Raw genomic sequence first — 23,998 nt, forward strand, 5'->3', positions numbered from 1 at the left:
TTGATTTACTGTGGTGTCATCTTATATAATACTATTTAAACCATTTCGTGATTAAGACTAATGTTATAAAATATTTTAAATCTATACTTGAAAGAAAATGAGTGAGTAAAGTCCATAAATAAGAAAATAGTTAAATAACGAGAAAAAAAAAACACGATTTTTTTTTTTAAGTGACCAGATAAAAAAACAGATGCTTTTAACTTTTAATTCAAACATGAAAGAAATGCCAGTGTACTACAAGGTGTAAATACTTTATTACAAAATATTTCGTATTACATGTAAAAATAAACATATACCACACGATAAAAAACCTTCAGAGACGAGGTTGTCTTAAGATCTCAAGCCTGAAGTTTCGATTTAAAATTATGATGAAACATTTTATGTAAATAGAGCTGTGCAAATACACAAAATAGTTTCAAGCTATTAGAGTGCATCAGAATATAATTTTCTTTAATTTTCAAGTGCAAATCGGGAATTAGAAATAAGTTTTGTATTTTTATCCCTTTTATTTCCACCTTATACATTATATTTTATACATGGAGTCGTTCCATTTATTATATTTTAATATTCTTTTATAAAAGAATCAGTGGAAATGGTGAAGCCAACTGGTTTCTTCCAGCATTAGCAATTTGGGAAATATTTCAGGCTCGAAAAAAGTCGATATTCAATAAAAAAAAAAAAAATACCTATTAAAACTTTATCATGTAATAGAATGGTATAATGTATATCCTATGTCTAAAATTTAAAATGTATATACATATATAAATTTACAGTTCTATTTACACATCAAGTATTTTTTTGAATTACACTTGAAGAATAAAATGATATAATTTTTAAAAAAATATTTTCCATCGTAAAACTAGAATAGTCCTAAGGCAGCTGTATGTTCTCTTGATTTTTGCCTCAGATTAGCCAGCACATTGCATGATGTATCGAATTCTTTGCAGACAGCACTGGAATTAACTGAAAAAAAATATGTTTCAATTAAAATATAAATCAACTGTTTATTTTATGGTTAAAAAGATTGCATTTAAATTTTCATCTATATATTTTATGATATAGAAGAAATAAAATACTTCTAGCCTTAAATGGTGCAATTTTGTTTCGAAAAATAGGGAGTAGGAGCAAATTATTTTGATAATGTACCAATAGATGGCAGTGCATATGTTAGCTGAGTTGATATTCAGGCAACTTTTACGTGATACGGGGATCCGTATGAATTTCAATTTGTAAAGTATGTAGTTTACGTTATAAGTATTAGTTTACCCTGTCACCCGCAATGAATATACAGGGTGTTCATTAATTAATGTCGGAGTTTCCGTACCTCATAAATTTCGAATAAAAAATATTACGCAAAAACCGATTACGTATTCGTAAATTACAACTCAAAGAATTTTATTAATGGTATTAAAGTGTAAAGCTTGCACAATTTGCACTTTGTAGGTATTCAGCTGAAGGCGATTCTTTGAGTTGTACTTTACGAATACACAATTCTTTGAGTTGTAATTTACGAATATATAATTCTTTGAGTTGTAATTTACGAATACATAATTATTTGAATTGTAATTTACGTATTCATAATTCTTTGAGTTGTAATTTACGAATACATAATCGCCTTCAACAGAATGCCGACAAAGTGCAAATTGTGCAAGCTTTACACTTTAATATCATTAATAAAATTCTTTGAGTTGTAATTTACGAATACGTAATCGGTTTTTGAGTAATATTTTTTATTCGAAAGTTATGAGGTACGGAAACCCCGACAGTAATTAATGAACACCCTGTATTACCATTTCTGTACTCTCCAGGTTAGTAAGAACAGTTGACATATCCGGCGATTTCTCATCCCGTATTAGGCAGATTTCATTAATGTAAATGGAAAAAAACTAAATGTATATTTATTGGTAAAATTTTAATAAAATGCTTCAAATCAAGGAAGATTTCTGCATTTTTTTAATTGATTGATATTGATTCACTGGATTACTAACGAGTGTTGAAAAATGTGCCGAAGACAATCTCTGTTAGTTTTTCTGCAATCACTGAATATATCTTCATGGTTCCATATAAGAGTGCAATCCATTCTTTAAAGACCTTTGTTATAGATGATTTTATGTATTAATATTGCGAAATATTTCTCGTAATTTCTCACAATAAAAATTTCATTCAATGCAAATTAAACATCAATAACAATAAGAAAACATTAATGGATTCTCTTCTTAAAAACAATTTTAAAATAATTAATAAATTTATTGAAATAATTTATAGGTATTAAGTTGTATAGTAAACACAAATAAATGTGCAATGAAATTTCGAAAATATATCAGAATTTAATTCTTTTTATATTTAACACGAATATTTATTACTTGAAGCCACATAGATTTTAAATTTCTTTCAAATTGTATGGCCATTGTTCATTGAAAATTTATAGATGTTTATCTGAAATAGTTTAGTTGAAATTTATAAAAGATTATATTTGATATATACACTTACCAGGAAATTGTGATCCGTAGGAAAAAGTGCTTTTCATATCCAAAGGCATAAAAGCATGGGATTGCAAATTGTTGAAATTTGGGGTCATAAATGACTCGCTATTACTGAACATTCTATTGAAATAAGAAATACAGATGTTAGAGACATGAATTAGAAAAATTATTAAAATACGTTTAGGGGAAAGAGGGAAAAAAAACCTGTTTTACATACCCAAAATTTTCAGTAGTGGCTGGCTGAAAAGGTGTGTGGTAGGGTGGTGCGTTCGTAGAATCCGGTATTCTAGAACCTAGATGATTCGGATTATTCCATGCCATATCAACACTCGTTGATGATGTAGCTGGAGTATGCGGATGATATTCACCAGTTGCAGATGAATTTATTGATGGAACCCCGGAATTTCCTAAGATTGAAAACATCTAAAAAAAAAAAAAAAGAAAAGAAAGAAAAATTTATAAAAAATAAATATTTATAAAATTTATAAAAATTAAATGAAAATTTATAAATGTAGTTAGAGCTTCAAACTTTTTTTCCGAAATAAATCATTTCAAAAGATAAATGCCGCATCGAACTGTAAAGCATTAGAGTTAGAAATTTTTCTTAATGAGTTATTTTCGCAGAGCTATATTATTATGATGGTTATGCTTATTATAATATAAGCAAATTAAAACAAACATCATTTACATCTAAAATTAATCCGAATAAAATCGGAAATTTCACTAGGAATGATTTCATTTTCAATTGAAAGAGCAACAATCAGCTTTAAAACAACAAAAGCAATATTACGGGCTTGGGAGTTTTTCATCGTGGTTAAATTTCAAGTCTGAAGCTAATATCCCAGTCTCCAAGTTTTTACGTCATACTAGAATGCGATGGCGCCAAAAGGTGTTTGCTTTGTTCAGAATAATTTTAAGTGACTTTTTAACAGATCATTTAAAAATTAAACATTATTTATATTGACTTAATAGTTGAGTAGTGTTTCATTTTTATCACTAATTTTCTTTAAATATTGCATGTATTCGTTGTTACTATTATTTTTTTGGGGCCAGTTTAGGGGGCATATTGGTTATAGTATTGGCTTCCTGTTCTCCAATTAGCATGCTAATTGTTTCTTTAAAAACTATATGCTTGTGAGGATAATAAATGTGTGTAGTATGTTAAAAATTCTGTGGGAACCTGCTTGGTAATACGAAATCTTTTACTCACACCACACATACACTGAGAAAGAGAAAAGCACATACAAATACAACATTTTTTTTTTTTTTTTTTTTTTGGAATTCAACTGAATATTAGTAAATTACAGTAAGATTAATCTTCTCTTCACAAAAATCACTCGTAGCACTTAGATATTGGACTTAAATATGCTATAATTAAATAAAAAATGATAATAGAATTGATATTTATAATTTTTCCGGAGCAGCTTTTGAAAAAATTCTTTTCGTGCTGTGTTTGTTGAAAATAACTTGCTTTATAAATCTCAGCAAATGTGTAAAATATATTCTTGCTTTTATAAATTGATATGGTGAAGTTCAGAAGTAAATTTTACTAACAACTAATTTACTTCTGTTAAAAAATGATCTTCTGTTATTCATTTTTAAATTTATTGAATACCTCCTTAATTATTTTATTAATAAATATTCGTATTATATCCTTATATATTAACAATTTTCCATTCGTGATATTTTTAGAGAACAAAAATTTTTTCACTATTCTACTTTTGTCTAAAAAAGTTTTCGTAATCCCATTTTGTAGGAAAAGTGATTAAATGAGAAATAACGAAATATAGAAATGAAATATTAAGTAGAGACACATAAAGGAATTTATTTTCGTGTAGTTATTTTTTAAATTTTATTTAATTATTAATAGAATTTTGTAAAATTTTACATGAACATGATTTTCTTCTTGCAAATTTAATAAAGGCATTCGACATAAGATTTATTACCTCCCCAAATGGAATGGCAACCTCTAAATTACGAAATCTTGTATCTTTTAGAAATCTTAGAGAATCTTTTTTGGTGCATTATTAGACTGGAATAGAAATGCTTTTTTCAGGGGATTTCCAATTTATCGTTCTCAAGTTATCTTCTTTTGATAGTTATGATGTAATGAGAGCAACAATATATATTTAAAAAAAAAAAAAGGACAGTGCAAAGGTTTGTCACAGATGGTATTAGCACGTGGTTTATTATATCCAATCAAAACTTGTTAGAACACAAAATATAAATAAATTATTGCTTGAATGGCAACAAAAGTACCATTTACAAAAAACGGAGATGACTGTTTACTAACACAGTTCAAGACATATCACAACTGTCATCTGTTGATATTGAAGTTGAAGAATATTTTTGCTGGCTTATACTACAAGAAAAAACATCCGTTGCCAGTGATCCTTCAAACTGTTAATATTGAATCCCCCCTCCACTTCCCTATAGGAGTACTTAAAAGTTCATTCAAATCTATCAACTCACTGAACAAAATGAAGACATCACTTCAATGATATATGGTTCCTTTTAGTATCAAGCCTATAACGATATCCATTTTCCTTAAAATACGGATAATATGTCTGGAGCTTTTTTTACCCCGATAGGTGCAATCCAGATTATGAATTTTAAAACTCTTAATAACTGTAACTTTAAGTCTTAACTGCTTATCATTTAAATACATTTTACAAAATTTCTTACCTGTTGGGAAGGATTCACACAAGGCTCAGGAGGAAGTTGTGCATAGGCATTATGAGGTGGATGATTTTGAGTAAATGTTGGAAATGCAGTTGGAGGTGCTGTGTTGTTTATGTTGGTTGATGCTACAATTGGTCTGTGCCAGCCACTAGTATCTAGAAATTGTGGACAGATAAAATTTCACTTTTTTTAATCATTTTAAAGTGTAGAGATTTTCCCCTTCGATATTTAAAAAATGTTTCCGAAGATTCAAAAAGCTATTACTTTATTAATATTTTTTGCTAATAATTCATAATTCATTTATTCGTCAAGGTTCATTTTCTTTCCTTATGGTTTATATGCTTACCAACTGACAGCGCCATAAAATATATAAAATAATCATTTAAAAAATATGTTGTTTGAAAATACAGTAAATGTTCGATTATTATGTATGAATAAATTAGATGAAATAATTTTCTAAAATATAAACCTGCTCCTTGAAGAGAAAGTGAATGCAAGTGTTATTATTGATAGATGCATTAATGAAAAATCAATGGGGATCTCAACCTTATAGAATTTTGTAGTTTTCGTATTTCATTTTTCTTATAAAATCTTTTTAAATTATTTACTTAAATGATTCGTTCCTACCAAAGTTTAGCCAAATATAGCTTTACGAGTCGTTATAATAAGATGAATAGATTTTAAAACCGCATTTATTACTACATAGACTATAAATTTGTTTTAATCGTATCTTTCTGTTTTAAGTCATCGAAAATTTCTTTTAATGCTTTTGAAACAGAAATTGAATATCTTGAATCATCTGAAGGGGTGTTTTGTTTCTTATGCATTTTTTTTTGTTAAATATTTTCTTAAATGATTTTTGCATTCACAAAAATGTTATTTTATTATATTTTCTATTTACCAAAAGAGTTTTCGAAAGATAAGCAAACTCAGATTGTCAGCTAATTGAAAATAAAATTTTGTAAATAGGTTTAATTTGTAAAAAAAAAACTTTAGTGAATGCCTTTATTATTTTATTTAAAAATGTTTTTAATAAATTAATGATGAAATACTTTTTACAACAAAGAAAACCGATGTTCGAAACCGTATTTTTTATCAACCATTGATCATTCGAAATCGAAGTGCATGTAAGTTACTTCGTACTGTCATTCAAATAACAAATATTTTCACTTTAAAAGTTTCACAGACCTTAAAAAATCATAATAAAAAATGCATAAAACACTAACAGCTAAAGTGATGGAAGATTTCGTACCTCTTTCTTGCAGTGTATTTGGGGAATTTTCAAAGCAAGGGTTTGGATAAGCTAAAGGAACGGTAGGAGCAGCGGAAAAGGCAGCCGAAATTTGTTGACCGCCAACTTGTTTTCTCCATCTAGCTCTGCGATTGCTAAACCATACCTAAAATATTTGAAAATTATTTTTTTGGTTGTCGCCATATATACTATTATATAACTGATGTAACCCTATTTTTGGTAGAGAATAGAGCTTTTTAGTTTTCTCGTTAGAAATAAGTGAAATTTCTTACTTTCACAAAAATATTAAACAGAGATTAAAGATATAAGGGACTTTAAAACCCTTAATTCAATATGTATAATTTCGAATCGTTTTACTCTGATTAAATTGATAAAATTTACTCGCTTGTTATCAAGTTTTAATAAGCTGATAAATAATTTTTAATATGATGACTGTATGATAGATAAGTTCTGCGATTCCTTTTGTAGTTTTAGAGTTTAAATAGAAACAGAGTTTTAGAGAGAAAATATGCAAAAATAAGATCAGAAATATGATTTTGGTTTCAAAAATCAAAGATCTGATATATTTGTGATTTATTACAAATGAATATTTTATTTAATTCAAAATATGTTGTAAATACGCTTTTTCTTTCAGATATAGCAAAATATTGTAAAAAGAAAATTCTTCTCCAATCAACAAAATTTTGTACAGTTTTCAAACTTTTTTTCATTATTCTAATAATAATAATAAAATCATGTGGAAAGTACAGCAATAAATATCCAAAAAAAAAAAACTTTTATTTTGAAATGTAACAGTAATAATTAATTTAGAATATTGATAGTTTAAACTACAAAATGTATTTTGATTTCAAGTAGAATATGACAATGTAGATAATTATTTTTTTTAAATTTCTTACGTAAGAATTTTTATTTTAAGTCTCACTATAAAAACTTTATTGTTATATATTGGTGTTTATTTATTTAGACACTTTTATTTCAAAAAATTATGTACAATTCATGTGTTTTTTCTCAAAGGAAATAACACATTAAAATAAATTATTTTTCTTGAATTTTTTTTCCCATTAGAGAAGTTAACAATCACGTTACGTGAAACGATTATTGTTACGTGAATTCATTCAGACATGACAACGACTAGGCAAAGTTTTTTTACTTACTTATTTTTACTTGCGTTAAAGAAGATAAATATAGTTTATTTCCGATTACTAATGTACATGTAGTGGAGTTGGCAATTTCCTACTCATTTTTCGCAATTTTCATAGTTAAATTTTGGATTTTTGTGAAACAGATTAATACAATCATGATTTTTTTTTCTATCTAAAAGTCGAATAATAAGCGTAACTAACTCAATTCCAAATAAAAAATAAATTTACCAATGCAGTCCCTGAAATTTTAGAACGTAAATTATTCGTGTGTATAAACACCAAAATAAAAAATAAAAATTCAGAGCTATAAAACGAACCATATTACGATTAAGATAAATTTAACATTTCTATACTTTTTCATTTTTTTTATTTCGAAAAACGAATTGCCTTTTATTCATATAGTGAAGGTAACATAAAAGTAAGCGCAATAGCTCTAGCATTTCATACTAGAGACGCATTTGAAGTCACCTAAATTCGCCGGATAGTACACGCTTCGCATAATGTGATTTTCTGTTACGCGGAACGTATCCCCCACATTATATGGGAGTTCATTATATGTACTTTTATAACGAATCTATATTTTGATATCTATATATATGAAGAAAGAATTTTGCGCAGAAGAAAGAAAGAAAAGCGCAGAAAATTCATTAGAATTCAATCATACCACCTTTGCAAATTCATTTGATTTTTTTTTTTTTTTTTTACATTTTTAACTTTTCTACTTGAGTTATTTCATAATAGAATTATTTTTTTTCAATGTATTTTTATTAACATTTATTGATATTTTTTATTGATATTTTAGTTTCCCTCATTTTTATACTGAAATGAAAACAAGATTTACCTGCACTCTTGCTTCCGTCAAATTTGTTCTCTGAGCAAGTTCTTCCCTCGTAAAGACATCTGGATACTGAGTACGTTCAAATGCCATTTCAAGTGCTTCTAGCTGTTCCACAGTAAAAGTTGTTCGAGATCGCCGTTGCTTTCGTTTTAGAGGAATTCCAGGTTCAGAATCGCAGTCGGAGTCATCATTAGGTGCTCGACCTATAGTACCAAACAACTTGAATAGTTACATTTATTTTAATTTAAACTGCTTATTTCCCTCATTCTTTTAGTTATTGACATTTTTCAAATTAAATAGCATTTTATTCTTCGAAATGATATTTTCCATGCCTTTCTCTCTCTTTAGCTGTTCTATTCGTTTTACAAAAAGACTTTCATCAGTTGTATTTATTTTAATTTAAATCGCTTACTGTCCATTCAGAAATTATTTATATAACATTTTGCAAAATATAATGACATATCCGTCTTTGAATTGCACATATGATTTGCCAATGCGAACTATCTTCCTGCAGAATCCAAGAACATAACAAGAACCATTTATTTTCTATTAAAATCATTACTGACGCCTTACAAAAGTATCATACTTTGTCACCCAAATTTAATGATAATTCATTCTTTGAATTTCATACTGAATTCATAAGTGAGGCTATCTTATAATATTACCACAAAGCGTTTTCTAAAAGTATTATTAGAAAAAACGACTTGCTAAAAGGTATCAAAAACAGTTGATATTGAAGAAAGGTATTCCATTTAACACTAATCCATAATTGAATATCAAACATCTAATTTCATGAATGAAGTTGGTTCAATTCGTTGAGCGTGAGATTATTATTTCAATATATTTGTAATCACACACACAAAAAAAATCATAAATACATAGCTTCGTTAAGATGTGATTTTTTTCTAATTCCAAATTATTTTTGATGTAAAATGATTCGATAAAATAGAAAATTAAATCCTATTAACAATCTAATTCACTAAGATGTAGAAACTTATGATGATTTCATCATACAAAAGATGTGAATTCAAGAATTTTTGAAATGAAAAATTTATTTAAAAATCGAAAGTTACTAAAATTTTGTGAGCATGTAATTTGTGCCATTTTTTAAAAAATGAGTATTTTGCAAAAATTATAGTCATTCAACAATAATAATACCTAACAGAAACAGTAATAAAGATTAAAAACAAACTAATTTTTGGGTTATAAAATTTCCATTGAAACTGAATTGAATAAATAACAAAAAGTATGCCATTTAATTATAATTATTTTCATTTAAATAAATGTATGCGTATTGGCAACGTATTTCCATATTCCAATGTAAAAACTTTTCAAGATTTTCCATGTAAAGGTTTTTTTAAAAGATAAAATTTACATTAATTCTACAATTCACTCAGATACGTAAATCCTACAGGAAGATAATTACTTGCCATGAATTTGGGGAGGGGAAGAGAAGACATATCTTGTCTTTATAGTTCCCATTTGTTCAGCTCTCCTATTGAGTAATATATATGAATAATATCGCCTATACATATCTCAAAACTTTTAATATGTGCTATATATTTTAAAAGAAGCAAATATAAGCTACTGCACCCCCTTTCCGTGGTAACGCCGATACGACATCATCATCATCAGAATCAAATATCACTACTATCATACATTATACTTTAAAATCAGTAGGCAGTTCTGATGTGTCAATAAATTTATGTCCAACATATATGCAATTCTGTCGAACAGCTAAATGTATTTTAAAAATCGATCAAAACCACTAACTTAATATGAGAGAAGATTTAAAAGTGTTGTTTAAATGAAGTCAACTGAGTTCCAATAAAAGTTTTTATTTAACTTCGCATGCTGCATGTTTATGAGGAAGGAATTTTGTGATCAACTTTTTACTCATTTCCTCATAGGTTAGAGTTCTGAAATTTTGGGCTGTTATTAGTTCCCGTTGACAAAAAATATTTGATAATTTTGGAGGTCTTAATTATCTATTAATATATTAATTTAGCTAAAAATTGATTTCACTGGAGAGGCGTCAAATAGAAATTTATTTAAGAAATATTAAATTTTATATTACATGATATTTTAAACCATGAATTATGAAATATGTTAAAGATTAAAAAGTAGAAAATAATGGAAGTCTTTAAAGACCGCTTATTAGTGTAGCAATGAAACTGAAAATAAAATTTCTTTTTATCGAAAACTTATCAGTATTACAAAGAAATTAAAATACAGTGTTAATTGTAAGGAAAAAAATTCTTGAATATTCACTGAAAATCAACAAATATTATGGGCTTAAATTTCCAATTTGTTTAGAATATTTCTATTAGAAACTGGCGCTTTTACATTTCTGTTTTGAATCCCGTATTTTTGATAAAAGAATTAAATGAAAGTAAGAAATCGAAAACATTATAAAATGATAAAAATTATTTTTGAAACTGGAATATTACGAATGCGAATTAGAATATTTACTAATATATTCATTATATACAAATCAGAGCACTTATTCTTAGAAATCTAAAATATTAATGGGTGATAATTTTCTTCACAGTGAAATTTTATATGACTATCTAGAAAATAGATGTAAACTTAAAGAAAGTTGTTAAATTTGGTATAATAGTTTGCGCACAGCGCTGCTGCGTCAACATTCGATTACTGGAAGACTAAATGTTTTACATAACTTTTTTTGAGCTACAGAAAATTTAGAAATAAAAGACTAAAGAGCAGAAAAAAATATAACTTTAAAGGGAAAAAAAATGCCTATGTCAATATATTAAAATAGGAAAATAGCTTTTGTATATCAAACATCTGGAAGTCAAAATAAAAACCGTAAAAGCGTGAGGCGTGAAAATGCTATAAAGTCACAATGAATATAATAAAGAAAAAAAAAACTCCACTTAATCCTACCAAATTAATATTATACTTTCGATCGCTTAAACATTCCTAATGATCTTAGGTGTTATTTTAAATACAAAACTTCATTTCTTGCAACATTTCATTAGTATTACTTTAAAATAGTATAAAAATTGCATTTTCTTATGCTTTAAATTAAGAGTTTTTCAAAAGATAAATTACAAAGATTTGTATTTCTGTATTTTTAGCTCAAATCTGGAATATTTTAGCTTTATTCGGGAGATCTACTACAAAAATAGGTATAGAATTCGCATGCAAGTACAAAATAAAAACTTGAGTAAGTTGTTTTATAGGACTAATAATTTCTTCTTTGGATATATCTTTTTATCCGTGCAAAATAAACATAGTTTGAAATCCCGAGAAAATTTTTGTTCTTTTTTTTTCTATAAAATAATTAATAACATGGTTGATTTTCTTGAAACACTAAATTGCATTCGTTTTGAATGTCGACTACAATTTCGAAAGACAGAAGACAATTTTAAAATGTTTTTTTTTAATTTAATTAATTGATAATTTTTTCTTTATACAAATTTTATAAACTTTTTAATAAATATTCTAAAAATCTTGATGTTTTCTATGTCTTTTTGATTGTTTTCAAAATCAACTTTTAACCTCATAATTGATTGATGTGTTGTTTTATTTGGAAGCTTGTATTATTAAATGACAGTGAAAATACTTATTTTTGTGTTTGAGATTCATTTTCCTTTATTTTGCGAGAATTTCTTGTTTTATTATTTATTTGACGTATATTTGCCATTCGGGACATTTACTTATTTTTTTCCTATACTGAGCATTCTCAAATAATAAATAAATATGCAAGAAATTTGTACAATTTTTAGCTTCTCTCTAGCCGAACAAAAATATGTACCGTTCCTGCCAATTTATCTATTATATTAATCATGTTTTTTATTATATTAATTCTGTTTTTATGCCATTATTTGTTTTGACTTTAAATAAAAGCAATCATGTATATTCAATATGGTATGCTTGTAATGAGCTAATTATATTCAGCGCTGCTGGTCAGGAAGCTTTTCAAAAGGATTTTTCAAATTTGTTTTTTTCTTATAGGCATTTACTCAAAAAATAAAAAATAAAAGTACTCTGCATTATGCATAAAGAATGGTTCCAAAATTGGTGTTGTTTGTCTTAATATAAAACTAAAATTAACAAAAAAAAGTTAAACAAAAAAGAAGTTTGTTTATACAATTATTAAAAAATGTTTTTTGATCTTACAAAATTTCCTTGTTCGTTTTCATTTCCAAAAGCAAAGAACCTGCCAATCAGCAGCATGTATTGTTTTTCCAAAATTCATATAATCAACCATATTTGAGGTCTGGATCCATAGTTTACGTATCCATAGTAGAGCTTCGGCACCCAGCGCAACCCAATGCAGCTCTCTATTTTGAAAACTTTATTTTGTAAACCTCACACCTTGTGGTCTCCTCCGGCGGCCATCATATTTGACAAACGCGTTGCTTGTAACCCAACAAAACATCATTGAAATCGGGCCACCATCGGCGGGGGAACCCAGGTGAGGCGTTGACGGATGACCAAAATGGGAGCCGGACACCAGGAGGCGGGACTCTTCCTATACACCGGACACAATAACTTCAAGGTGATGCGATACTGCTCACACCTCATATTTAACAATTCTTCGGAATAGTGGCCCAACCGACTGGATCAAAGATCGGTCCCTTTGAGCTCACCGACGACAAGAGTCCCCGCGGTGGAATACAATAGGGGCTGACGTGGTCTACCGCTGCGATCGCTCCACTACAAAACTTTTCTATACTGGATCGGGATTAGAAAGTCATTAACACCTCCTTTGCTGGCAAAAGGAGTGGGCGGAAAAGGAGAAATATATCTGACAGTGAATTCATTCCGGCCTGTTTACATAAGAAAGGCAGTGAATCTTCCTCCAAGAATGTGCATCCAGTGAATTAGAACCAATTATAGGCTTTGTTTGGAGTTAACAGAATGGTTTTGTCAGAATATAATAAAGTTTCATTACGGATTTTGCTGGAGTTCTTAGAGCGGAAGAACATTTCTTTGAGTAGGAAAGGTACTTGAAGTTTAAGTAGTTCTTTATTTTTAACGAATTCATGTGACTGTATAAGTACTTAACTGTGTAAAAAGTTTAGACGCTCATTGCTTTCTTTTAGGATGAAAGAAAAATTAAATATATTATAACAGCTAAAATTCGTTAGAAATAATATGAAAAATGAAGGGATAACCCCCCCCCCTTTTTTTTTCCGAAAAAGGAATTGTAGCTATATTTTAGTTGATAAACATGAATTTGTTCAGCGGTGTAAACTGTTTTACTGAAAAATCTTAGTGAAGTATTTAAGCAAAAAACTGCTTAAATCAAAAAAAAGAAACTGTAATTTAAATTTTTGTTGTTATATAGAGAAATTGTAGTCATAATGGTTCGCCCTTTAATATTGCTTGTATTTTTATCAAATTTCATCTTTTACTCTACTCTATTAAACATTAATTAATTAACAGAAGAGTATTTGTAAGATTTTAATTTATTTTTATATAAAGGTAAAGTTTTTTTTTTATGCAAAGGAAACTTTAATTTCACAATTCGTTGAATAAACTGTCTTGAGCGGAAAGGTGATGCGCTTTGGGTTCCATTATCAGAGAGTGCGAAACCAAGCTCCATATTTCCTCATACAATATTCATAATTTTAATCTAATAATATTCGCAATATAATGTTTCATGTGATGTTTTTCCTACACGGAAAATTCCTGACAAAAATAATTTTGAACTCGGATATATCACGACGGATTACCAATGGTTAGGTGTTATTATTTGTCGTAGTTATCTATTGTATAAAGTCCTTTAAATGCGCTTTAATACATTTCATATGCAAAAAATTAATATCTTTATCAAAATCTTTCATTAATTTTGATAGAACAATAAATTAGTAATACATGACAAACGAAAACTTATTAAACATAAATAAGAATATTGGTTGAAAGCAGTTAACTAACGATGAAAAATTTTTGCTGCGCTTTCAGAGATTCCGCTGTTGCGTACAGTAAAAGTCCGATATAACGAAAATGGTTTATAACAAAAGTCTCGTTATAAAGACTGATTTGCAATTCTCTATCAATGAAGTAATGTTAAAGGTACCATAAGTTTGTATTTATAACGAATAAAAACAAACAAGGAAAAAAAGTTTGATATAATATAGATTTAAGATAGATGAAAAAAATATATATATAATCATGCCCCCTTCGAAATATAGAAACATCTGACAAAATATTAAAGTAGAGTATTGTTGAAGCTGTATTATCTATTTGATGCACACAATGCTAACTGGGTCACTTATAAAGGCAGACTTCTAGCATATAGCAATTTCAAAGAGAATGAGTGTAGATACACTCCTGAAAATTTATAATCACTAGAAATAGATCTTAAATGTTGAAAAATTATATAAAAAAGTTTTAATAATTTTTTTATTTTTAAACATATGAATGCTGATAATTTATTGTACTTTATTATTCACTTAGAACGGTCATATATAACAACAATTTTCAGCGCAAATGTAGATTGTCATTATAGCTGGCTTTTTTAGAAGATATATCCTTAAACCTTTATTCTTTTATTGAAAAACAATTTTAAGATTGTGTATACTTCAAGTTGATTCTGGAATTCTATATCTCCGATTTTACTATTTCATATTGATGTCTCATCTCGTTTTTTCTCTAATATTCTTCATTGATAATTGATTCTACAAATCTACTTTAAGTCTGAAGTAATATTTCAATTAAAAGAAAGATTAGAGATTGCAATAATTGAATTCAAAAACTTAATTGAAAAAAATGAATTCCAATATAAAACTGTGGAATTCAAGAATTAAAAAACATGAAAATTTACTGTAAATTTGCCATTAAAGATTAATTATGCTTATTTTCTGCCATGTACAATTCCTCTTAATGATTTTCAAATACCAAAATTTTACAAAAATACTGCATTTTGTACGAGGAAAATATCCGTCAGATAATTTTTATTGCTAAAATATTGAGATGATAAATTAATCAATTTTAAATATACAATAAAAAATTGAAACTGAAATATTGTTTTAAAACAGCATAACAGCATTCTTATTTGCATACAGGACAATTAAAAAATTTCAAATTTATTTTAATTTTTAACTTTTTAGAAATAATGGAAAAGTATTACGATTTCTGAAACAATAAAGTCCTCTCTTAAGTAAAAATGCTAACAATTTTGTTCAATCGAAAAAATAATACTAGAGTCTCAGAAGTTTAAGTCTAACAATGAAAAAGATCCTGTGATTTTAAGGAATTATTCTTCATTTTATGCACAAAAATTTGCTTCAGCTAGTTCATCAGTGAAAAAAAAATGTTTTATAAAGGTACAGTATTTAATTTTCAACTAGGGTTTCACTTTGCATTTATAATGTAATAAATTACTAAGTTTAAAAAAATCTGTATAAAGAGTTGGAACGAAATTTGATGTATTGAAAAATAGTAAGCAATATGCTAAAGGGTCATAATCATCACTTAAAAACCTTATTAGAGTAACCTTGAATAAATAATAATAATAATAGTATTACAGAAAAAAAGTAATGAACTGTGAAAATTACAAATTCTAAACTGTAATGCGATTTTTTTTATCATTATTTAAATCTCGGTATGAAAAATTAGATGCTAGGAATTAACCTGAATTTCTTAAATTAAATTTTCTTTATCTTCCCCTTCTTTCAAAAAATATGCTCAAAGAAGTGTTTTGAAAAATAAAACTAAATATTTCTTTTCTGGTAAAGTGAATACAAGCATGTTTCCGACTTAAAAATGATTATTATATGAGGAGGAGTTGAGAGGCCATAATTTGGGTTGTTGCTTTGTGTCTTATTTGCTGTTGTTATATTTTTATTTCAAATATCACGCAGCTTTTAAAATATTTAATCCAATTAATTCATAAGCTCCCAGATACAGAAATCCTGAAAGGGTACTAGCAACAGTAGATAAAAATCATACGTTTGTAGTTCGAAAAGGAGTTTAATTAGGAGTTGCAGTATGGAGAACATGTGAAAAACTAATTCGTTCAAATAATGTCCATCTTGCTTTTAAATATGTCAGCAAACATTCTCTATTGCTCACAATTTTTTGCAGATTTTGAGTAAAAAAAGGGATTTTTCATCTTCTGGAAAGTGCTGTAGTGTGTTGAGACCGAAGAAAGGTCTTGAATCAGATTACCTAACATGGTTCCACAGTTTTGGTAATGTAAGGGTAATAGAGTTCTGAAGAGAGCCTCTTAATTTGGAACAGCGTAGTGAGACCAAGTGTGTTACACGCAAGATAGGCGATCAGGATCTGAAGAGGTGGAAAATCAGGTAAAAAATCAGTCTTTGTATTTCCAATCTACCAAAGTGAAGGGGGAAAATGAAGAAAAATCCTCGACTCTAAAAGAGGCATCACAAATTCCTTTCTCACGGTTGTTTTGTAGGAAGCCAGAAGCTAGGGGCTGTCAAGGGACTAATAGGAGAGAAGGAATTCGGTGTGGTCGAAACGCGTATTAACAAGCCACGAGACGGTACTTTCTAAAAAAGCAAGGAACCAAGCACTAAGGTGTTCGTACCAGCAGCTGCTTTTTCCCAACCTAGAAATTTTTACAACACTGGAAGCAATAACAGATGGCTTTTTTGGCATAGACAGAGGTGCCGTGTGAAGAATCCAACCCCGCATTTAGGCTAATTTTGCATAGAGTATGATCGTGAATTGAAGTCGCTTTAACCCACACGCTCGACTTTGCCGAGATCCCCTTTATAGTGCTTTGTCGAGCTTTTTCTGGCCTTCTTCTGGCTAAGAGGGGGTTCGCAATCGGCTATGTCGAATTGCTTCGAATAGGGCGTTCAGGGGGGTCGTCAGCAACTCTGAAAGGGCTGTTCCGCTCATTTGCAAGCCATTCTCCGATCTCTGATATCGCCGGATTTGGGATGCTGGACTGGGATCAGGCGGAAGGATATATGTGTTATAGATCATCCCGGCCGTCCGTTGGGAGCTTGGGATCTTCGAGATCGTTTGGGAAATCAGCAGAGGGGGGATAGCTATACCGTCACGCTAATTTCGGGCACCTGTATGCAGCGCTGCTTTGCGAAACACATTAAAGCAAACGCTTACGACACGGCTGTACAGGATTTGTTAGAGCAGGATAAACATTTTTCTAACGAATGCTCCTTAACCGCTGTTCATGGAACATTTTCTGGAAAATTTGAATCTTCAGTTTTTTTAACTCCCCTTTCCGATCCTTTGATAGAGTTTCAGAATTAGTGTCACATCGTGTATAATTCAATAACTTGAGTTTTGTTTTCTTCCTAGAAGGTTTCAACTGCAGTCAAAAGGCAACAATCAAGGAAGAAATAAATGCGCTTGAAAACGAAAAATAAACTTATGTGAAATGAATAACATGAAAAAGTAGTCTGTTTTGTTTATATTTTTGAAACCTATTTCTTTTAAAGATGGTATTATTCGATAGTTACACTAAATAAACGAAAGTATATAAATCCAAATAAAGTAACAGACCTATTCTAACCACAATTATTTGAGCATATATGTAGACAAAATTATTTTTCTTCTTTCTTTTTCAAGAGCTTTATCTAAAAGAAAATGAACGGGCTAATTTTTGAAAATAAATTTTGTCCGACAGACATATTAAAAATTGTGGAAAACATAGTTCAAAGATGATTGTATGAAAGTTGAGAAGAAATTCCTTTTTCATCACTGCAAGACTCATAACTGCACCGTCTTGTCAGAAATAAATTGAGTACTTCATTTACAGTGTAACATTGCATGCAACTTAATGTATGTAAAGTCCTTTTAAAGGCTGCATTACTTTATATATTTGCGCTTGTTTTTGCAGATGTTTAGGTTAATTTAAGATAATAATTAACGTCTTTGAAATTTTTGCGACTTACAGAAAAGACATTTGTGTATGTCGTCTTATCAAATTTTCTTTGAGTTCTTAAAATTGACATGTCTACCTTTCATAAACATGGTTCTTGCCTCTTTAAGCACGAAATAAAGATTATTACCGATGTGGGATAGTTAAAAAGAATGTAATTTTTTTTTAAAAAAATGATTAATTAAATTATTTTTCCTTATTCAGGTAGCGATACAATGAGTGAAATAAAAGGTATCGATTTTGGGAGAAATCGCAAAAATGAAATATTATAGGCATATTTACATATTTTTAAAGCCAAATACTAAAGGAACTAAAAAGGACCGCCCTATTTTTGAATTAAGATTACCAAATAGCATCTGAATGAATATTTTTTCAAGAGTAAAATAGGCAAAAGGATATCTCAGCTTTTTGCCTCTAGAGGGTGACATTACAGAAAAATGGATTTTCAAAGACTATTACCGCCATGCATGAATTTCAAACTTTCGCTATTATGATTTTTTCCCAACAGATGATATAATTGGGACAGGGTAAAAAAAAAATTTTATATCCCGAGTGCCAACTATCCTCATTATGACAATAGATGATAGGCAGATAATATAATTCTTTAAGGTTCATATGCAATAAAAAGAATGAATATATGAATATAATATGAAACAATATTCAATATGAAGCAATAAAGTATAAGTATATACTTTTAATGATATACTACTGTGATCAATGAATATCCTGAATGCCTAACTTAAAATTCATCGGTACTAGATATCATCTGCAAACTTTTATTAAACATTTTTTCGACTTCTATAAATACCTCTAAGTTAGGAACTTATTTTATTTTATCACCTGAAAACAAAACTTTTTTTAATGAGATAATATTTTTCATTTTGTTGGTTTTTCGAAATGTTGAAAGTTATTGATCAAAGAACATGCATTAAATTTTGTTTTCGTATTAAAACTTCTGCCACAAAAGCATTTGGAATGTTGCAAAAAGCTTTTAAATACAACTTTTTTAAAAATCAAAAATAGTATTTGATTGGTATAAAAAGTCTAAAGATGGTAGAAAATTCGTCAGAGATGATTCGTGATTTGGTAGATGTTTCACTTCGACTGATGATCAAGATATCGATAAGGACACAAAATTACAGCTTGGTGACCGTCGTTTGATATTAAGATACATTATTGAATGACTTCTTACATGATTTTATTTCTGTCTGGTAATTTTAAAGATTATTTAATATTGCGAATCATCGCTTCTTGAGCTGTTTCAAGAATTTTGAATTTGTTCCAAAGACAATAACTTGCTGAAGTGATCGATATGTACTTTCTCAAAGCGATTACCTTCTACAATACATTATTACTGCTAAGGAAACTTGGATATACTCTTTTGATACAGACCGACCGACCGACCGAAAAGACCACGTCAAAGTCAGGGTAAAGCTGACTGTTTTCTTTGATTGAATGAATTCCAAACAATTCGTCAAACCTTCAATAAAGATTGTTATTTGAATGCTTTGCATTGTTTACATGAAGCAACTCGTCGAAAATGGTCTGAAATGTGACCAAAAAAAGTCATGGATTTTGAACCAAAATAATATGCCTTTTCAAATGTGTCATTATTATTCGTGAGTGTAATTATTTTCGCATGTGTCATTATTATCCGTATTTAACTGATATGGAACCTTTTGAATTTTTCTTGTTTCCACAGTTGAAATTGCATCTTCATGGTCAACGTTCTAAATCTATTAATTTGACAAAAGTAAATTCACAAAAATTCAAAGGTTTCACAAAAATGACATCAAATGGCGAAAGGCATGTTTTCATGATTGGAAAAAAAGCATTGGCAGAAGTATATTACAATCGGAAGAGATTAACTAGAAGGAGATACAATAAATTGTGACTAAAAGATTTATATTTTCATTTTATGCCAATATAACGGGCAGTCTTTAACTAAAGACGTATACTGGGAACACAATAGAAATTTAAAAAAGACTATTTAATTTTTAAAAAATGACTATATTCTTATGTTTAACACCTCGAAACTAATTTCTATCGACCGTTCTTTGACCTGTAAGAGAAGAGGGCAAGAAATTGGCAACAAAAATGCTTCGAATATTTGCATGGGGGAGAGGGGATTAACTACCCTCTCGTTGTTGACTAAAGGGTCAGTATAATAAATGACCATTCATGTCTATTGACGGTCACTGGATATTCCTCTTAATATATTAATCTGTGACAGATTACGAAATTTCACTAGGAGATTAATGGAAATTGAACGATCAGTCGATTCTTATATTCTTATTTATATATTCTTATTTTTCATTTATTCGATAGATACCTCTCCCGATAGCCATAGATATTTATTATATAGCTGCCATATTTACTCTTGACATTAAACGATCATACTTATGAGACCCTCTGAATAAGTTAATCAGCTGATACCTGGATATAAACAGCTTCATTATTGTATTGTGAAATACTTTTTCTTTATTTTAGCTTTTCGAGTAAAATGATTTGTAGAAAGGAAATATTCTTTCATGTTTGGTAAATATTTAAATTTTCTTGATATACTAGTTTTAGATGGAAAAAAGAATACAATAAATACTACGCTAATTGAATAAAATTTTAATAAATTTCAGTGACTATTACAGAAATAACTGTGAGCTGAGTATAAATTAAAAAAAAATCAGAATCTTAAATTCCTTATCGAATAAATTTTATTGTAATTTTCAATTCAATAATAAGGATGGGGTATTTATTTTATCCAGGTATTTAGTAAAATTATTAAAAGGAATTAAATTGTACTAAAAATTTAATAAGAAATTGAAAATAAAATTTGACATAGTAAGAATCTAACAAATATTATATATATATACATATATATTCCTTTATTTGAATAATTTATCTTTAAAAAAAAAGTCTGTCGAAATGAAAAGTTTTTTCATTTTATAGGTAAAAACTAAAGGTTTATAAGATGTAAAAAAAAAAAAAAAAAAAAAAAAAAAAAAAACTTATAAGAATATTATTAAAAACAAAGAAAAAAAAAGGACTGATAAGAATATTATTTTGGTTGGTTTTCTTACTAAGTTTAAATTGTTTTAAGATGTATTTCCCCTTATAAATTTGCCTGTTATAAAAGAAATGTCACGCATTTTTACTTTTAATGGAATAAAAAACCTTAAACAGAAATAAGACCCGCATAGCAAGCTTCATTCTTATGGTGCTTTAATTTTTGTAGCTGAGGTTTAGAACGTAAACAGTTAGAAACGCAATTTCAAGTTTTGGTTCTAACCTTATATTTTTTTAAGTAATAACCATGCATTCAATTTAAGTATTTCAGTGGTCGCTTTAGAGTAAAATAATTCTGAACTCATTATTGTATCTCGAGTTTACAACCCTTATTTATGCTTGTTTTATCTAGCGATAATAGCAAAAAATAAATAGATGAAAATAGTAAAACTAACATCCGTTCGCAAAGTTATTGTGATTTATTCAGATAGTTGTTATCCTTAAGAAACTAAAAATTAAAAACAAAATGTTGCTAAGTACGAGTTTTCTTTTTTTATTCAAAATGATTTCAAATACTTAACAGCTTTTAGCTTTATTATGGCATGCTTCGACTTAGAAACTATATTTTCGTATTTTTGGTTTCACTCAGGTATAACATAGGCACCATAAAAGCAAACTAATGTTCGTTTATATAGCAGTAATTTTGAAACACTCCTTATATCTGTAACTAAAATATTATAGTACGTACAAATATAATATGACTACATATTCAGAATCTAGCTGGCCTTTTGCTTATCCATGAAATAATCATAGTCCTTTATAAAATTTTGTTGTTGAATTCCTCTTTAAAGCTTTTCTTCATCTATAAGTTATTGAAATCAATCTACATAACAGCGGAAGCGTTTTAGAAAACCAAGGATTAGCAGAATATGGAAAATCATTGCTCGTAAAACGTGGGTATCTTGTTAAATAAAAATCAACAAAGGTTTCTAAAATCTTTCCAAATGTATCAAAAACCATAATAAACGTCTATTTGAGAACGATTTTCTTAACTTACGATGTACAAACCTTTTTGTGGTTTTCAAAACAACTGTTTCCGCGGATTTCGGACAAAATACGTTTTGTCGAGCAAATAGAAGAATGTTATACTTTTCAGTGCAAACGAGTGTTCATCTTAAGCATTTTATGGCCGATTTCAGAAGCTTTTCAGAACCCCAAGGATTAAACTCCCCTCGTACCTCTGGGAAGTTCGTAAAGATTAGACCCTCCTGCTGAGGAATAGAAAGGATTCCTTCTTTTATCAACATTGACGTTAAACCGCAACCTTATTTTTGCTTTTATTGTTCGTAATGACTTTCTGCGATCCCTTTTAACTGCAAGTTCTGAAGGCACTTGTAGGATTAAGGATCAATAACATTTATTGTTAACACCTGTACATTGAGTTCTTGCTTTGGCACATTTTAACCAATCGTAAATAGAAAAATAAAATAAAAAAAAGTTAAACCGCTCCTTTTGAATGACTTTATAATAGGGCATTTTTGACGAAAAAAAGAGATAGAATTAGGAGGGGTTTTTTTTTTTTTTCGAACTTTCAAATTTATTCTATGTATAATTTTTTGAAAAATTTTGTAAAGAAAATTAAAAAGATATTTGTTTAAAACAGAATAATACTTAATTCTACGTACAAAAATTTTTATTGTAAGATAAGACAGATTTCAAACTAAATGCAACCTTTGCTGACAGCCAATTTACAGAATACGGTTTTGAACATATGCATTATCTTAGATGCTTCAATTTAATCTGCCCTACTCTAAAATACCGTTCTGACATAACTGCATCACCATATTGATAATAAAATTAAAGAAATCATTCAGATTATAAAAGAAATCGATGGCAGGGGATTCAGATATGGAAAAAGGATGTCACGGAATTAATTGAGATTTCCGAATGAGAAATTGAATGATATTGTAACCACAGCAGACAGTGAAAGCAGAGATAGTGAATAGGATAAGATCCCCTTAATTTACACGAATTGACAAAGAAAAGGCACAGGAAATGTCCGATTTTTCCTTGAAGAATATCCCAAATAAAGATAGAACATTTTATGAGAGACACTGAAGCCCTGTGTTCCTTACCAAGAGGCATGTAATGAGTTTCATTCACCAATGTTCAAACAGAAATCACCGTATTTTTTTTAAAAAAAATAATTGCATCATATACCTACTTGTTGAGCAGTAATAAAAATTTTACCTATTGATTTCTTCATTTCCCCCTTTGAATTATAACAATATTTAAGTTTGTTTAAATTATGTATAATTTCTTAATTTGAACAATATCTAATACATTTTTTGCCACAGAAAGTTAGTTTTTACGGAACGCGATTTTGCTATGCTTAAAATGTATCCATAATATAACCCCTCGTTCTGCAGGGATTTACTGCACAGAGAAACCAGCTAATGAGGGAGGGGGGGAGAGTCAGAATCATTATAAAGACTTAGAAAGCAGCAAAACTGTATTTGAAATGTCTTTTTTCTTTTTATTTTTAATATCATACTGACGTACCATATATACCGAAAAATACTCAAAAGGAAAAATCTTGATAATTACTTAATATCATTTCTATTGCATTTATGATTTTTCTTACCATTTGCCACCTTTGGCGATTAGCTTGTTTGTCCAGAATACTTACTTTCCTGACTGTTAAAATATTAAATACTGAATGCATTTATTAAAATTTCGCCTTGTTAT

The 23,998-nt window shown here is 28.6% G+C and overlaps 1 protein-coding gene across 1 annotated transcript in view; it reads right to left on the reverse strand.

The window, feature by feature from the left end:
- Positions 1-820: 820 nt before the first annotated feature.
- LOC129960465 (protein gooseberry-like) overlaps positions 821-23,998 on the reverse strand; it is a 38,581-nt gene continuing 15,403 nt past the window's right edge. Inside the window, exons 5-10 of the mRNA XM_056073916.1 lie at positions 8,401-8,600; positions 6,418-6,562; positions 5,169-5,320; positions 2,701-2,906; positions 2,491-2,603; positions 821-963 (exon numbers count right to left, since the gene is read on the reverse strand). Coding sequence (XP_055929891.1) covers positions 860-963; positions 2,491-2,603; positions 2,701-2,906; positions 5,169-5,320; positions 6,418-6,562; positions 8,401-8,600 — 920 coding nt within the window. The 3' untranslated portion in view covers positions 821-859. The remainder of the gene's footprint in view (positions 964-2,490; positions 2,604-2,700; positions 2,907-5,168; positions 5,321-6,417; positions 6,563-8,400; positions 8,601-23,998) is intronic.

The sequence above is a fragment of the Argiope bruennichi genome, chromosome X2 (genome assembly GCF_947563725.1).
Source record: "Argiope bruennichi chromosome X2, qqArgBrue1.1, whole genome shotgun sequence".
Classification (NCBI taxonomy): Eukaryota; Metazoa; Arthropoda; class Arachnida; order Araneae; family Araneidae; genus Argiope; species Argiope bruennichi.